Below are 14650 nucleotides of genomic sequence, written 5' to 3' on the forward strand. Positions count from 1 at the left end.
AGTGGCCCACAGAGCCCCAGGGACATGCAGCAGAGAGGAGAGAGCCCCACACCTGGCCCGAAGTCGCTGCCATCCCCTCTGCCGTGACTGAGCCCGAGGTCCAGCTTGTCCGGGGCCTTCTCCCTCTCGGGCGGCGCCTCCTCTGCAAGACAAGGGCTCATGGGTGGAGCTCGGGAGCTCAGGGCCCCTCCGTCACCATGCCACCGGGGCCAGCAGACGCGCGGCCCTGCTCATGCTCCTCGTCAAGCTCCTGCGCCTGTCCCCAGCGCCCCAAATGCAGATGCACCGGCACGATCCGTGGCACTAGGGGCCGGGGAGGTGGCTCAGTGGAATAAGCACTTCTCTGGCAAGCGCAAGGGCCTGAGTTCAATCCCTGGTTCCACAAAAAAAAAATCCATGGCATTAATGGGGCTGTAGTGAGAGGCAGTGGCTGGGTGCCTGCCCAGCATGTGGGAAGCCCTGGGTTCCATCTCAACACCACAAAAGTACTGCTTGAGGGTTTATATACTGGAGATGGCCCTGAAGAAGCACGCAGACCTGTGCCTGGAGGCATCTGCAGTCCCAGGTCCTGGGAGGCCGAGACAGGAGGACCCCTTGAGCCCAGGAGTCCAGAGACTATTTCAAAGAGAAAAACATCACCAGATGCCAGAAATGAAGATGAAATCCCAGCCAGGGATGTGCACACTGGCATCCAGAGGCCCAGGCAGGGGGTACTGGGCACCAGCGGAGGATGCAGGCCTGGAGCTCAGGGCTGCAGCTCCACACCCAGGCGGAGGCAGAGGAGACAGCCCGAGTTCAGCACCTGGGCCACAGCAAGCGGGGAAAGAAGGTGCCCACGAGGAGCGCAAGCCTCAAGCCCGGTGGCCAATGCATGAGACCGTAGCACACAAACCAGCCCCACAGCTGGCGAGGCCACTGGGCCCCGAGCTTCCAGAAATAAAGGGGAAGGACACAGCACTAACTCAGGGACAGGGCGTCCTGAGGATAAGACGGCCCCTGGCAAAGAGGAGGTCTGTCAAACCTAGAAAACCCAGATGCGTCCACCTCAGGCAGGACCCAGCAGACGCGAGCGCTCAGACAAGTGTCTGGAGATGACAAACCCAGATCAGTTAGACACCACAGCAAGTCTGCAGCCAGGCGTGGTGGCACACACCTGCCATCCCGCCACTCGAGATCACTGTGAGTTCAGCCCGGGCTACATAGTGAGTTCAAGGCCAGCCTGAACTGCACAGCAGGACCTTGTCTCAGAAGAGAAAAGGAGAGGAGATGGGAGGGAAAGGAAGGGGACGGAAGAGTAGGAGAGGAGAGGGAAGAAAAGCAACACAAAGGAACAGAACCCACAGGAGAAAGAATAATGCAAAAATATGGGAGAAGCCAGATGAGACTTCTAGAAGTAAAACACACGGTTGGTGTCATGCTAACTGCAGGACTCTGCAGACCCCTCTGAGACTTCCAGGCCCCTGGCCACCACAGCCTGTGAGTCCAGCACTGTGAGCAGGACGCTCTCACCCTGTGGCTACGGAATGTCCTGCTGCACAGTGACTGAAATACGGAAGGCTCCGGGCCAACCCAGCTTCACTGAGTGAGCCCTTAGAAACCAGCTTTCTCTGGATGGTCATGAAGAAAGAGGCAGCCAGGGACGCTGCGCCCCTGCTGACTTGGGATGGGGCAGGGAGCATGGGCCACCAGCAGGAGCCCGCAGGGAACGAGGACCTCTGATCTGCAACCTCCAGCAACCAAGTCCAGCCAGCGACCAGAAGCAGCTCGGGAGTGACTTCCCCAGAGCCTGCAGAGGAGAACTCAGCCCAACAGTGTCCCGTGAAACCCTCGGCGCAGAGCCCAGCACACGGCGCCGGGCCTAGGTGTTCAGGAATGGTGCACATTCGCGTAGCATCAGCAAAAGGTGGAGCTGGACGCCATGGCGCATACCTGTCGTCCCAGCACTTGGAGGCTGAGGCAGGCAGATCACTGGGGGGTTGAGGCCAGCCTGAACTGCATAGAAAGGCCCTGTCTCAAAATCCCACAACCCACGGAGCCGAGTTAAAGCTCACTGGGAAAGAGCCAAGGCCCAGAGCAGGCCACGTGTGGTGGGCCCCTGTCCCACCAGGCCCCTACCTTTGGGCAGCTGCTCCGGGGACCCCGGAGCCTTGTCTGTCTCTTCTGGTCGCTCATCACGGGCTCTGTCTTTGCCGTCTGAGCTCTCCTGCTTGTCCTCCCCATCCACTCTGTCCAGGGCAGCTGGTGGGGCCTAGAGGGGACACACAGGGGCTGCAGAGCCTGGGACTCCACAGGCAGAGGGTGGGTGGAAGGCAGATATGAGCCCAGCCCAACTGCACCACCTGCTGCAGCCTCAGACCCAGGCCCAAGCCGACAGCCAGGACGTGGCGCACAAGCAGGCCAGGCAAGGCCTGGGAAGGAACCCAGATTCGGTGTCTGCCCCACAGCCACCGTCCTGGTGCTGGCGACCACCATACCTGGGTGTCCAGGGGCTTCTTTGGCTTCTGCAGCCCTGGCTCCTTCTCCTCTATGTAGCCCAGTGGGGCGTCCGCTTTGTCTGAAAGATGGAGGGAAAGAGCAAATATGGTTTTGGGGGAGGGGAAAGGCCAGGGCCCAGGCGTCCCAGAGTGCCTAGGCCAGGCCTCTGACCAGAGGCCAAGGGGCAGCCCAGCAGAGCAAGGGCTGTCGGGACCCAGCTCTAGCCACTCAGCTAGAAGCAGAGAAATGAGAGATGGGGCCCAGACTGGAGCCTGACACTGGGCCTGGCCCCACTTTCCAACTGGCTGACTCTTTCGCCAAATAAACACATAATCACCAGAAAAACACATAAAAACTAATAAGCAAACATGGCCAAAAGCTTGCCATGGCAGCACACACCAGTAATCCCAGCACTCTGTGAGGCTGAGGCAGGAGAATCTCAGGTTTGAGTTCAGCCTGGTCAACTAGTGAGACCCTGTCTCAAAATTTAAAATTAAAGGGGGAAGGGGACTAGAAATAAAGCCCAGCACACAAGCCCCATGTCCAATCCCTAAAACCACAAAAACAAAATAAAATACAAGCGAGCAATAAATCTGCAAAGATGTGTCTTCAAGCAGATATAAAAATAGCTCAGAGGGGGCTGGGGAGATGGTTCAGTGGAATAAGCGTTTCCCTGGCAAGCGCAAGGGCCTAAGTTCAATCCCCGGTTCTGCAAAGAAAATAAAAATAAAAAATAAAAATAGCTCAGAAGCACAGGAAAAGATGGACACTCCAACCCCCTGCCACCTGGCGGACGCAAGCCGCGCCCAGAGGGCCGGCCCTTCTCCAACCCCCTGCCACCTGGCGGACGCAAGCCGCGCCCAGAGGGCCGGCCCTTCCTTCCCAGCCACAGGGCAGCTGGCATCCAGAAGGCACCAGCCTGTGAAGGCACCGAGGGGTCAGAGCCTCGCACACTGCCAGCAGGAGAGCACAAGGTACGTGGTCCCTCGAAGGCGCCCATGGCTGCCACTCACGGGTGGACACCCAGGGCAAACAGGAACCGAGCCACAGAGCTGGGGACAGAGCCCACCACAGGTCCTACACAACTGCCCAAGCAGCCACAGCCCCCACGCCCACCACGGGTGAACTGACCCACAGGCCAGAGGTGGCGGCACACCCGTGACCCCTGCGCCCAGGAGGCTGGGGTAGGAGGACCACCGAGAGCGCAAGGCCAGTGTTTTGAGACACTGCCTCAAAAAATAAAGCATAAAGCATAAAGCACAGGTCAGGCTGCAACGTGGATGCACCTTCCAGCAGGCTTGTCAGATCACACAGCGGGCAACTACACAGAGCGTCCAGAGCCAGCAGGCCCTTGGGAAGGGCTGGGGGAGGGAGGGGCCAAGGGCACCCTCGTGGGGCTTCTTGTCAGAGGGATTAAGTGTCCTGGCCCTGAGCCTGGGGTGGGGTAGAGCTCTGAATAGAGCTAAGGCACATGAAAAGTTCACCTGTCCGGGCTGCATCTGAGTGTCCCCTCGAAGCCTCATGCAGTCATGGGTGGGGATTTTCCAGTAGGGGCCACATCTAGGGTGTGTGGAGGATGCTGGGGTAGATCCTGGTCCCCTGGCCCCCTGCCACACATCTTTGCAGATTCATTGCTTGCTTATATTTTATTTTGTTTATGTGGTTTTGGGTACTGGACACAGGGCTTTTTTTTTTTTTTTTTTTTTTTGGTGGAACCGGGGATTGAACTCAGTCCTTTGCGCTTGCCAGGGAAGCACTTATTCCACTGAGCCATCTCCCCAGCCCCAAAAAACGATATGGACACAGGGCTTTTGCACTGGGCTCCATGAGTGAGTGCTCCCTGCCCTAAGTAGCCCAGATAGGATGTCAGGAACCAGAGCTTTGGTGGGCCCTTGTGGCTCCGCTACCTTCAGCCCACCATGAGCCACTTCTCCTCTGCAGTGCCACCCTGCCTTAGAGCCAGCCAGTTATGGATTGAAACCCATACAGACTGCGAGCCTAGGAGACCTTTCCTCCTTTGGCTCCGGGTGTTGAGTCTTTGGTCTCCGCAAGAGAAAGGTAACCAAGACAGAATGTGGTGCCAGAGAACTAAGGTTGGCACTGGGACTGCCTGTGTGGCGCAGAAGCCTCTGGGACTGGCTGGTGGGAAGAGCCAGGAGTGGGTCAGGGATGCTGGCTGGAAAAGAACAGCTGGAAGGCCCGGCAGTATGTGATGGGAGGTTCTGGTCAGAGCCCAAAAGCTGCCAGGACTTCTGGTAGGAAGGAGGGCTGCACTGGCCGGCCGCTGGACTCCAGACAATGTGTGCTACGCACAGAGTGTGCCTGCATTTTGCACCTGTGCAGAGACTGCTTGAGACTGAGATTAAGGGCGGCAGACCGACTAATCTAGCAGAAGAAATTTCAAGGTAGTCTCATGTGGAGGCAATAGCATGGCTACTGGGGGAGAGGGTTAAGCCAATTTTATGTTGAGAATGAAAAGCAAAGAACCAAGAAGAAAGGATTGAAAACATTTTAAATTTAGGCAGAAAGGAAGCACCAGTAAAGCTGCAAGCAGCAAAGGCGGAACGCAGGAGAAATTGGAAACTAGCAAGCGAAAGCCAAGTTATTTCGGAAGGAAACAGAAAAGACGGTCTGAGCACAGCACAAGCACCAACAGGACTCCAGCCTCTGCGCCCTCACAGTTGCAGAGGGGAAGATGTTCTGAGACCAGCACCCCAGAGCACCAGGTCCCACAACAACGGCAGCCCAGGGAAGCTGCTCCTGAGCTTCAGTTCACCGGCCCTGGGCCCTAAGCAAGAAAGAGGGACGCCTGACAGTGCTTCAGCTGGTGGCAGACGCGGGCGTCATCCCCGTGGTGCTGTTCTGGGCGTGTGCAGAATGCAAGAGTTACAGGGTCAGAAAAGCTTCCACCCAGAGTTCAGAAGAAGGCCTGGGCGGCCAGGCAGTGTGCCCCCGAGACCCCTGGGGACCCTGGAAGTTTGGAGAAGCTGGGAATGCAAGTTGTCTGAAGAAAAGTGCAAGGAGGGAACAGAGCCACGCCAGCAGACACCATGGAAGCCATGACCACTGGCAGTGGCGCAGGGGCAGACGCACCCAAGCGCTCTGGAGTTCACAGACTGCCACGGATTGCCAGAGATGCTACAAGTGGAGCTGAGAGATTAATGTTGGCCCTGATGGATTTTGGTCTTGCCTTGCTCCAATTCCTTGTGTCCCCATTTACAACTTTTGGAATGGAAGTGTGCCACTGAACGTTGGAAGTGTTCAACTTTTCATTCATACAGGGGCTTGCAGCTAAGAGTTTGCCTTAAATCTCAGAGGAGACGTTGGACTTGCACTTTTCAGCAATGCCGAAACTGTCAGGACTTTGGCGATGCTTAAACACGGATTAAATGCCTCTGGCATAAAGAGATGCGCTTGGACCTTTGGGAGCCACAGGCAGATGGTTATGGCTTGTGTCTAGATGTCCCCCCAAAGCCTCATGCAGAGCCGAGGAGATGGCTCAGTAGAATAAGCACTTCCCTGGCACAAGGGCCTGAGTTCAATCCCCAGTTCTGAAAAAAAAAAAAAAAAAAAAAGCCTCATGCAGTCACAGGTGGGACTCTTTCAGAGGTGGCTGGACGTAGAGCATGTGACACTAGGACTCACTCATGGTGCAGTGCTAAGCTCAAGGGCACCAGGATTAAGGGTGAGAGTGCTTCCTGCCCTAAGAAGCCTGGTTAAGATATGAGGGGCAGAGGGCTGTGGCTGCCCCCTGCTTGCTTGGCTACCCCTGCCCACCGTGAGCCTGGATGCCCGTTTGCTGGGCCACCCTACCTGGGAGCCAATTATGGACCAAACAAACTTTTCCTCCTTGAACTTTGGGTGTTGGGCATCTTGTCTCAGCAACAAGCAACTGAGACACCTCAGAAGAGTGAGCGGTGTCATGTGTACAGGACAGATTCCCAGTACCATTATCAAAAAAAAAAAAAAAAAAGCCACTGCGCAGAGCAGCACTTCTGCAGTGGCCACTTCCAGTTGGGTAGCTGGTGTGCACTGGTTTAGTTTGGTTTGTGGTACTGAGGGTTGAACCCAGGACCTTCACACTGTGCTTCATCCTCGGCGCTTTTCTCATTTTCATTTTGAGCCAGGGTCTTTCTGAGTCTCTAAATTGCCCTGGCTAAACTCAAACTTGTGATTTTCCTGTCGCAGCCTACCAGAGTGCTAGGATTACAAGCAGGCACCATCGTGCCTGCCTGGGAAGCTGTCCCTTGTGCAGTGTGCAGAGGACTCGGGGTTACTGCAGACCACTGTGCCTGTGCCCCAGGTTTCTTCCCCTGCTCATCTGGATCCCAGACCTGGCAGGCCCAGCAGAGCAGGTGGCAGGTGTGCAGGGCTGGCGGGCACCGGCGTGTTGGGGTCTGAGGAGATGACTTCACCCGTCTTCTTGCCCTCAGGCCCCTCGGGGACCAGGTCCGGGGTGCTGTACTTGCCGTTGACATGCTCAAACTCCTGAACCTGGGAAGAGGCAGGCAGGGTGGCTGTGGCTCAGCCCTGAGAGTCGAGGAGTGCCAGCAGAACTGCAGGTGTCATGGGTTTGGGGCTCAGGGGGTATCCCTGTCCCAGGCTGACCGAGACAGACACATTCTTGACCACAAACTGCCTGCCATTCCCCAGCTCCCTCCTCACCCTGTGACCCGCCAACCTGGCCAAGACCTCCCAGAACCCTCGCTCAAGACCGGACCATGGACAGCCTCTGTCCTGAGCAGGCACTGGGTCTCTGACTGCTGACCCCCAGGAGCAGTGCCAGGGCCCATGTGATGTGAGGCTTACTCACCCACCTTCTTCCTAACCAGTGACATGACCCCGATGCGTGTGAGCACATGCTGCCGGGAGAGCCCCTCTCGGGGAACACCATCAGCAAAGGTCTCCGCACCGTCAGCCCCAGGCTCACACAGGTGCCGCATGAAGAGGGACACATAGGCTCTGGGGTGGGAGAACTAGGGCTCAAAAGTCGGAAGGATCCCGGGGACCTCTCAGCTGGAACCACCTGCCTCCCAACCAGCCTGTGAGCCCTGTCCCAGCAGAGGACAGAGGGGCCAGGGGACCTGCAGGACAGCCGCTCCCACTCCAGCTGCTCTAGGCAGAGGACTGGCTGGCATTTTCTGCAAATCCTCCCTGCATAGCACCCCACACCCAAAATCCAGGCTATGGCATTCACCAGGAGACCCCCTCCCCAGTGGGGGCACCCTGGGCCAGGGGTGGGGGGTGCCTCTACCTGAACTCCTTCTCGCTCTTGCCACGCAGGTCCCGCACCAGCCAGTGGGAGTTGAAGGCGTCCTGGGGCGGCATGCCCCAGCGCATGATGGCGTTCAGGAAGGCCTTCCGCTGCCGTGCGTTGAAGCCCAGCACCTGGGCAGGTGGTCAGCAGGCAGGTGGCCCCGGTCAGGGACAAGGTGGGCACCAAGAACTCGGGAGTGTAGGAAGAAGAGGGTGGGCCTGCAACCCGCCTGGCCTCGCTTCTACTTGGCATGTGACCCTGGGTGCCTCCCCCCCCATGTAGGAAGGCCCTACCTCAATGTTGCCACCAACTCGAGCAAGGAGAGGCGGCAGGGGCTTGTCCCTGTCGCTCTTGAGCTGCCTCCTGGATTGTCGCCGTCCACCTGGGGAACAGCCCAGCATAACCCTCAGGTTCCCCACCCACCACCACCACCACATCCCAGGGCAGCAGAAACCCCCAGCGAGCCCCAGCCCAAACCCACCCCACCACCAGCAACACCGGCACTCACTCTGGCCCTCTGGCCTCTCCTCGAAGTCCTCATCCTCATCCTCGGAGCCGATGGAATACTCAGACTGGTTGTCCGAGAGCTCGTCCTGCCACTCTGTGGGAGCCCAGCACAGGGGCACGGAGTGCGCTGTGCAAGCAGAAGCCAGCCCAGTCCCCACCCACAGCCACCAAGGCCAGGTGAGTCCTGGCACCTCAGCCCAGGAATGGCAGAGACCGGCAAGGGCCACCATGCACTTCCGGTCTGCTCCTTAACGATGCCCACAACACGTGCGTGAAAGGACTGGATGAGCACACCCTATCGCACAGGCCTGCCTGTGGGCAGAAACGGCACGACTGACCACCGAATGACAGCTCCAGCCCTGCTGCCCTTCTCACAGACAGGAAAGCTGAGGCTCAGGAGCAGCACAGCCCGGCATCCATCTGTCTCCTGGCCCCGTCTGCCGACTCCCCTTCTTCTGGAGCCTCCCGGCCTGGCCCAGGGTGCTCTTGCCGAGAGCCCTGCCACCCCAGCACTCACCCTGGTCCTCCTGGGAAGCATCATTGTAGTTGACCTGCTTCCGGATGCGCTTGCCCTTGCCCAGATTCCGCGCCAGGTCCTCCTGCTGCTGCTCGTAGTGGTGCCGCAGCAGCTTCTCCCAGTAGTCAGGGTCCACGTTCTCCTCCTGCTTGATTACCTCCCGCTCTACCTCCTCCTGGGGACACGTGGGCACCGGTGTGAGCGAGGCAGCCACCTCTGGCCCCCTCTGCCACCTCTGCGGGCTCAGGGGTACAGGCTTGAACAAGGCCTGGCCTGGCCCTACCCTGCCCTCAGAAGGCTCCAAAGAGAGGGATGGCTGGCACTCAGGGAGCTCAGGGAGGTGCAGGGGTCCCCAGGAGAGGCCCAGGAGGGAATCAGAGATGCCCACAGGGTGGAGAGAGAAAATACGGCGGGTGTGCTCTGGGAAGGGCTGTCTGGCCCGGAAGGAGCTGGCCTGAGGCAGGTGGGGTCAGGACTGTGAGACCAGCTGGGCAGGGCCTGAAACCAGCCCTCACCAAGCCTCTACACAAGGTGGCAGATCCCCAGCATTTCAGAGGGTAGGTGAGAAAGCTGGAGCCCAGGGAGGAGGCCACAGTTTATGTCCCACAGGCCTTGGTGGGTCTGGGATTGCAACCCCTTCAGCATCATCTCAGCCTGAGGGCAGCCCACAGGAAGAAGCAGGGCCTGGCACGAGGGGACAGGGCTGTTATGGGATGGGTGTGGCTACAATGCAGAGGGCGAGGCCACCACAGGAAGTGAGGTCCCCCCATAGGTGGGGCCACAGCTAGGAGAGCAGGGCCATCTCAGGAGAGTCAGGGGCCCTTACCACGCCGTCCTCCTCGCGCACCACGTACTGCGCCACCTTGAAGGAGCTCAGGTACTCATTCATGTTCTGCAGCTCTGTGTCATCAGTAGCATCCTGGTTCCGGTCCAGCAGCTTCGAGATGGCTGCATCATCATAGTGGATCACGCTGCTGTCCTCCACATCTTTGTTGTCACCTGGGAGGGTGGAGTCCCACATGGGGACACGGACACAGAGTGCCCAGGCCCACTCCCGGTTCCCCCTGGGGCTGGGGCCAGGGACCAACGCAAGCAGACATGGGCTGGCCAGCATGCCCAGCTGCAACGCCCGAGAGGAGTGGCAGGGAGCCCGCTCCTCTCCAGGAGCCGCCCCTACCTGGTGGGGTGCTACCATGCTTCTTTTTCACACCAGCAGCCAGGGCACCGCCCTTGGAGGACTGAACATCAGGGATGGGAGTGGCTGGTCTCTGGCCCTGGGACATCATGCCTGCAGGGCAGCAGAGGAGGTTGCTGGCACCGGGCAGAGGGCCAAAGGGGTGGCAGGCAACATGCAAACCTCCCACCTGGATGACTGGGAGGGGAGGGACCCTGGGGCCTGGGCCCCACCACACCCCGTAGCAGGAGGCCCACCCTCCACGTCATCCTTGAAGAGCTCCTCTGTGCCGAACTTGAGGATGTCGTCCAGCTCCTGCTTGGTCATGGAGCCTGACTTGGAGCCCAGGCCCGGCCGTACCACCAGGTGGGTCAGCATCATCTTGCGCTTGGCCACCTGTGTGATGCGCTCCTCCACTGATGCCCGAGTCACAAAGCGGTAGATCATCACCTTCTTGTTCTGCCCAATGCGGTGGGCACGGCTGAAGGCCTGGGGAAGACCACCAGGGGCTATGGGCACAGGGCCAGTGCCATGTGGTGGGGCATGACGGGAGCCCATGGCAGAGGAAGGGGCTGCCCCCACTGCATGTGGAAGGAGGCACCGTGCACAAGCTGGTGCCGCCATGCCCACTGCCCTGACTGCCCAGCTGTGTGCGGGCCTGGTGGCCAAGGTGGGCTGGAGGCAAGGATGCCCAAGCGGGTAGACTGCACCGTGGAGCAGGTGCCAGGTCTGCACAAGGCCCAGCACAGCTCCGCCAGGACTGCACCTCCTGCATGTTAGGAGCTAACACCTGCAAGACCAGGAGCTGGACACACAGGGCAGCCTCCCAAGGGACAGCCCTGGGCAGTGATGACCCTGTATGACGGCAGCTGGGCGCCTGCATGAGTGGGACCTGAGTGCATTCCCCACCATGTGCTAAATGTGTGTGGGAATAGCTCGTAGCTCAGTTCCACAGCCCCAGCCCTCCCCACACTTGTCAGCCCTACCGCCCCTCCTGCATCTCTTCCTCTCCCCCCCAACAGGCCCCAGATTGTGCCCCCATCCACCCAACACCGGCACCCTGAGTCCCAGGGTGCCCTCATCCTGCCTCCTGCATGACCTTGGCCCCGAGCTGCCGGACGGACCGGGGTCAGCGGCCACAGGCAGCTGTGTGCCTTAGACACCTTCGCTTCCCCTCAGGACCTGTTTCCTCCTCTGTACAGTGAGAGAGTGCACCGCCCAGGACCCCCTAGAACCAGGAAAAGCCCAGCCAGCAGGATATGAAGATGGGGGGCAGAACGGGAGGCTGCTGACCTGGATGTCATTGTGTGGGTTCCAGTCCGAGTCATAGATGATGACCGTGTCTGCTGTGGCCAGGTTGATGCCCAGGCCACCAGCCCGGGTGGACAGGAGGAAGCAGAACTGCTGGGCCCCAGGGGCTGGGGAAAGAGGCCAGCAATGGAGTGGGACAGCAGGGGCCAGTGGGTGACGGACAGGGGAGAGTGGGTAGGGAGATGGCAGGGTGCACACTGCAGGGACAGGTCCCGAGACAAGGACATTTCCAAAACCCATCACAGATGGGTGGCCAAGAACCCGTGTGAGCCCGTGCAGCCCCCAAAGATGCCCTGAGCCCTGACCTAGTGCAAAGAAGCCACACGCTGTCCACTGCCACCTGTCACTGGGTTTATATGGTGTATCAGCCAGACCCTCAGGACCCTTGGGACCAGCTTCATTTGGTGACAAAGATGACATTTTCCTCCCTCACCTGTTTTTTTCCTAATTCTAATTCTGTTCAGAGCAGTGTTAACTGCTGGGCCTCCCAGTGCCCCAGTTGACCACTGAGGTCCCTTGGGGTGAATCTTTTTAACATCTAAAGCTAAGGGACATCACTGTGACCTGAGAATTGGGTCTGCTTCCCTCAGCTGTTTGCAGAGCAGTTCATGGGCTACCAGGGGTGCCCACGAGAACCCCCATGCAGCGAGATACCGTTGAATCTGTCGATTGCCTCTTGCCGGAGGCCCCCTGTGATGCCACCATCAATTCGCTCATACTTGTAGCCCTCATACTCCAAGAAGTCCTCCAGAAGATCCAGCATCTTGGTCATCTGCAGGGGAGAGATGGGAGAGCTGCCATGGAGCCAGGAGCCCCATGGGATACAGACAGGGACCCACTGTGGGCGGGAGGGAGAGTGCAGCCCGCTGCATGGAAAGCAGAACTCAGCTGGGGCTGCAGCTCGACTCAGTGAAGCATGTGGCCTCTAGTCTCCCACTGGACAGCCAATCTGCCCTCCACCACCTCAGCTTTCAAGAATGAGCCTGACTTCTCACCTGTACTTAGGACTCCACCAGCCTCCCCAGCCCATCCCAACCCCAATTCTCTTTTTGGAACACCCATGCCCTTACTACCCAGAGAAGTCAAACATCAGCTCTTCTGTGATGTGTCTCTGTTCACCACTTCCCCAGGAGAAAAGGGCAGAAATCTCCTCTGAGCTCCCATAACCATGTCTGCTCCACAGTGGTCTTGGGATAGTTTAGCTGGGTATGAAACTCATCTGGCAGCTCCCTCTGGTGCATGGATGAAGCCACCAGTCTCCACCACCTGTCCTTGTGAGGTGGAGCCTGTGGACTGTCTGATCCTCTTTCTTCTATAGGTTTCAGGTGCCTACAGGTTGGTTTCTCAATACTGCCCTTGCTTGGTGTTCCACAATGCACTTCAGATCCGAGACCTCATGTTCCTTGCCACCCCTACAAACTTGTTCAACCCTGCTTTGCACAATCTCTTGTTTTTTTCTCTGGAAACTCCTGGAGCCTTCCAGGATAGTGTCCGTGCCCTTTCTGATTTTATCACCGTCCCTCCACACTGCATCCTGGGAGATCACTCAGCACCATGACCCAGTTCACCAGGTCTCTTCAGTGGCACTGAGAGCTTATCCTCTGGTGAAAGTTTTATCTCAGTGACTACATGCAGGATTACCTGCCATTTCTTTACCTTCTTCTTTTGCCTAATTAATTTCTTCTTGGCTCATGAGTGTTGGCCATGAGGACTCTTATTTCTGAGGCCTCTTGACCTGCCTATTTGGCCTTTTTCAAGCCTCCTATTACAGTTTTCATTTAGATTCTAATTGTTCTGTGAGATGTCTTAGCATCCAGTTTCGTGACAGGTTGGGGAGCTGGGGTTGACGCTAGCACTTGTCCAGTTCCTTCTGCTTGGTCTCTCCACTTCTTTGCCCAGACTTGCATCTTATGCTGGCAGTGGTATCGAGGGATTGTGACTCTCTCCCAGCCACCCACTGTTACAGGCTTGGCCTGCTGTCCTGGAACCCTGAGGCCCACCACCCACTTAGGGTGCATCACAGGCTGTGGGGACCAGTAGCTATTTCCACTTGACCCTTGTACACAGAGGAGCTGAGTCCCAGGTTCGGGCTTTGAGCAACGCGTCTGGCTCTGGCTGGCCGAGAGTGCACTTTTAGCCCCCTAATTCTACAGGTTCATCCCTATGACCTCCAACAAGGCCAGAATGGGAACAAGCTGTCTTGTGAGCTGCCTGCCAATCTAGACCGAGGAGCCTGAGGACAGGAAACACATCCTCTGTGTGATGTGTGGCAGACGCAAAGCGATGGAGGGAAAACGGGACGGCCGAGCCTCTGACCGTGCAGAAGTAATGCTAAGGCTTAACCCATCAGGACACAGGGGAGTGGCCCTAACGCCCTACCCCCCGGGGGTGACATCAGGCCTAAAGGGGCATGGGCAAGGCTGGCCTTTGGGGCAGGACGCTCTGGCCCACCTGGGAGAAGATGAGCACACGGTGCCCTTCGTCCCGCAGTTTCTTCAGCATCTTCTGCAGCAGCATGAGTTTCCCTGAGGACTTGACCAGGGAGCTGCCATCGTAGGAGCCATTGGGCAGGACAGGGGCTTCCTATGGAGCGGCAGAGAGGAGTCTTGGGGGGCTGCAGAGGAGGGGAGGCCTGGCCAGCGACCATGGCCTGGGACAAGCCCTGGGTCACATGGTCTGTGCTCCAAGTATGCACCATCCCTGCCCAGGGCCTTGCTCCCTGGCCGAGAAGTCAGGGAGCAAACACGATGAAACCACGCTTCACTGCCTTTGCCCTGGCAGTCACTGGCCACCCCTCTGACTGGGACCCCAGCTAGGCCACGGCCCACTGGAAGGCTGAATTCCGGTGGAATCCCTGCTGCACCAGTACCGGAAGAGTGCGCAGGTGGCCTGAGCCATGGAAACCAGCACAGCTCCCCCGCCTGACTCATGGAGCTGGGAGGGAAGGTAAAACTGTCCAGGTCCTAAGTTGGAACCTGGGCAGCGGTGGCACTGGCGGTGGCGGTGGTGACTAAGGGCGCTAGAAGCCCAGACTTTCTACAAGTACTCTCCACAGAAAGTTCGTCCCCCGTCCCCACCCACGGGCTTCCTGGTGTCAGAGGACGATGCAAAGCCCAGAGGGGCCCTAACCATGTCCAGGCCACAGCACCACGGCTGGCCATCGGACCCCACACTTCACACTTCCCTCACAGCCAGGGACAGGGGAAAGGACCGCGGCTGAGGGGTCTGCAGGGGATGTGGCCCTCCCCTTCCCTAAGGATCACAGGGAGGGAACACGGCCAGGAGGAACCCTGTGTGGCAGCCTACCACGGCAGCCACAGGGAAGAGGTAGGGGTGGTTGCAGACACCCAGGGGTCTGAGGGAGCCTACCACGGCAGCCACGGGGAAGAGGTAGGGGTGGTTGCAGACA

At 58.5% G+C, this 14650-nt stretch overlaps 1 protein-coding gene across 4 annotated transcripts in view; it reads right to left on the reverse strand.

Annotated features, from left to right (window-relative positions):
• The window catches only part of Chd5 (chromodomain helicase DNA binding protein 5), a 49517-nt gene that overhangs the window by 6273 nt on the left and 28594 nt on the right, over nucleotides 1-14650 (reverse strand). For all 4 annotated transcript variants that reach the window (XM_023699541.1, XM_023699540.1, XM_023699543.1 and 1 more), the window contains exons 20-34: nucleotides 13693-13824; nucleotides 11896-12013; nucleotides 11224-11348; nucleotides 10188-10419; nucleotides 9934-10044; nucleotides 9583-9755; nucleotides 8757-8931; nucleotides 8241-8333; nucleotides 8026-8114; nucleotides 7730-7863; nucleotides 7293-7437; nucleotides 6810-6969; nucleotides 2475-2554; nucleotides 2116-2248; nucleotides 53-142 (exon numbers count right to left, since the gene is read on the reverse strand). In XM_023699541.1, coding sequence (XP_023555309.1) covers nucleotides 53-142; nucleotides 2116-2248; nucleotides 2475-2554; nucleotides 6810-6969; nucleotides 7293-7437; nucleotides 7730-7863; nucleotides 8026-8114; nucleotides 8241-8333; nucleotides 8757-8931; nucleotides 9583-9755; nucleotides 9934-10044; nucleotides 10188-10419; nucleotides 11224-11348; nucleotides 11896-12013; nucleotides 13693-13824 — 1990 coding nt within the window. The remainder of the gene's footprint in view (nucleotides 1-52; nucleotides 143-2115; nucleotides 2249-2474; nucleotides 2555-6809; nucleotides 6970-7292; nucleotides 7438-7729; nucleotides 7864-8025; nucleotides 8115-8240; nucleotides 8334-8756; nucleotides 8932-9582; nucleotides 9756-9933; nucleotides 10045-10187; nucleotides 10420-11223; nucleotides 11349-11895; nucleotides 12014-13692; nucleotides 13825-14650) is intronic.

Source organism: Octodon degus, unplaced genomic scaffold (assembly GCF_000260255.1).
Source record: "Octodon degus isolate 3935 unplaced genomic scaffold, OctDeg1.0 scaffold00113, whole genome shotgun sequence".
NCBI lineage: Eukaryota > Metazoa > Chordata > Mammalia > Rodentia > Octodontidae > Octodon > Octodon degus.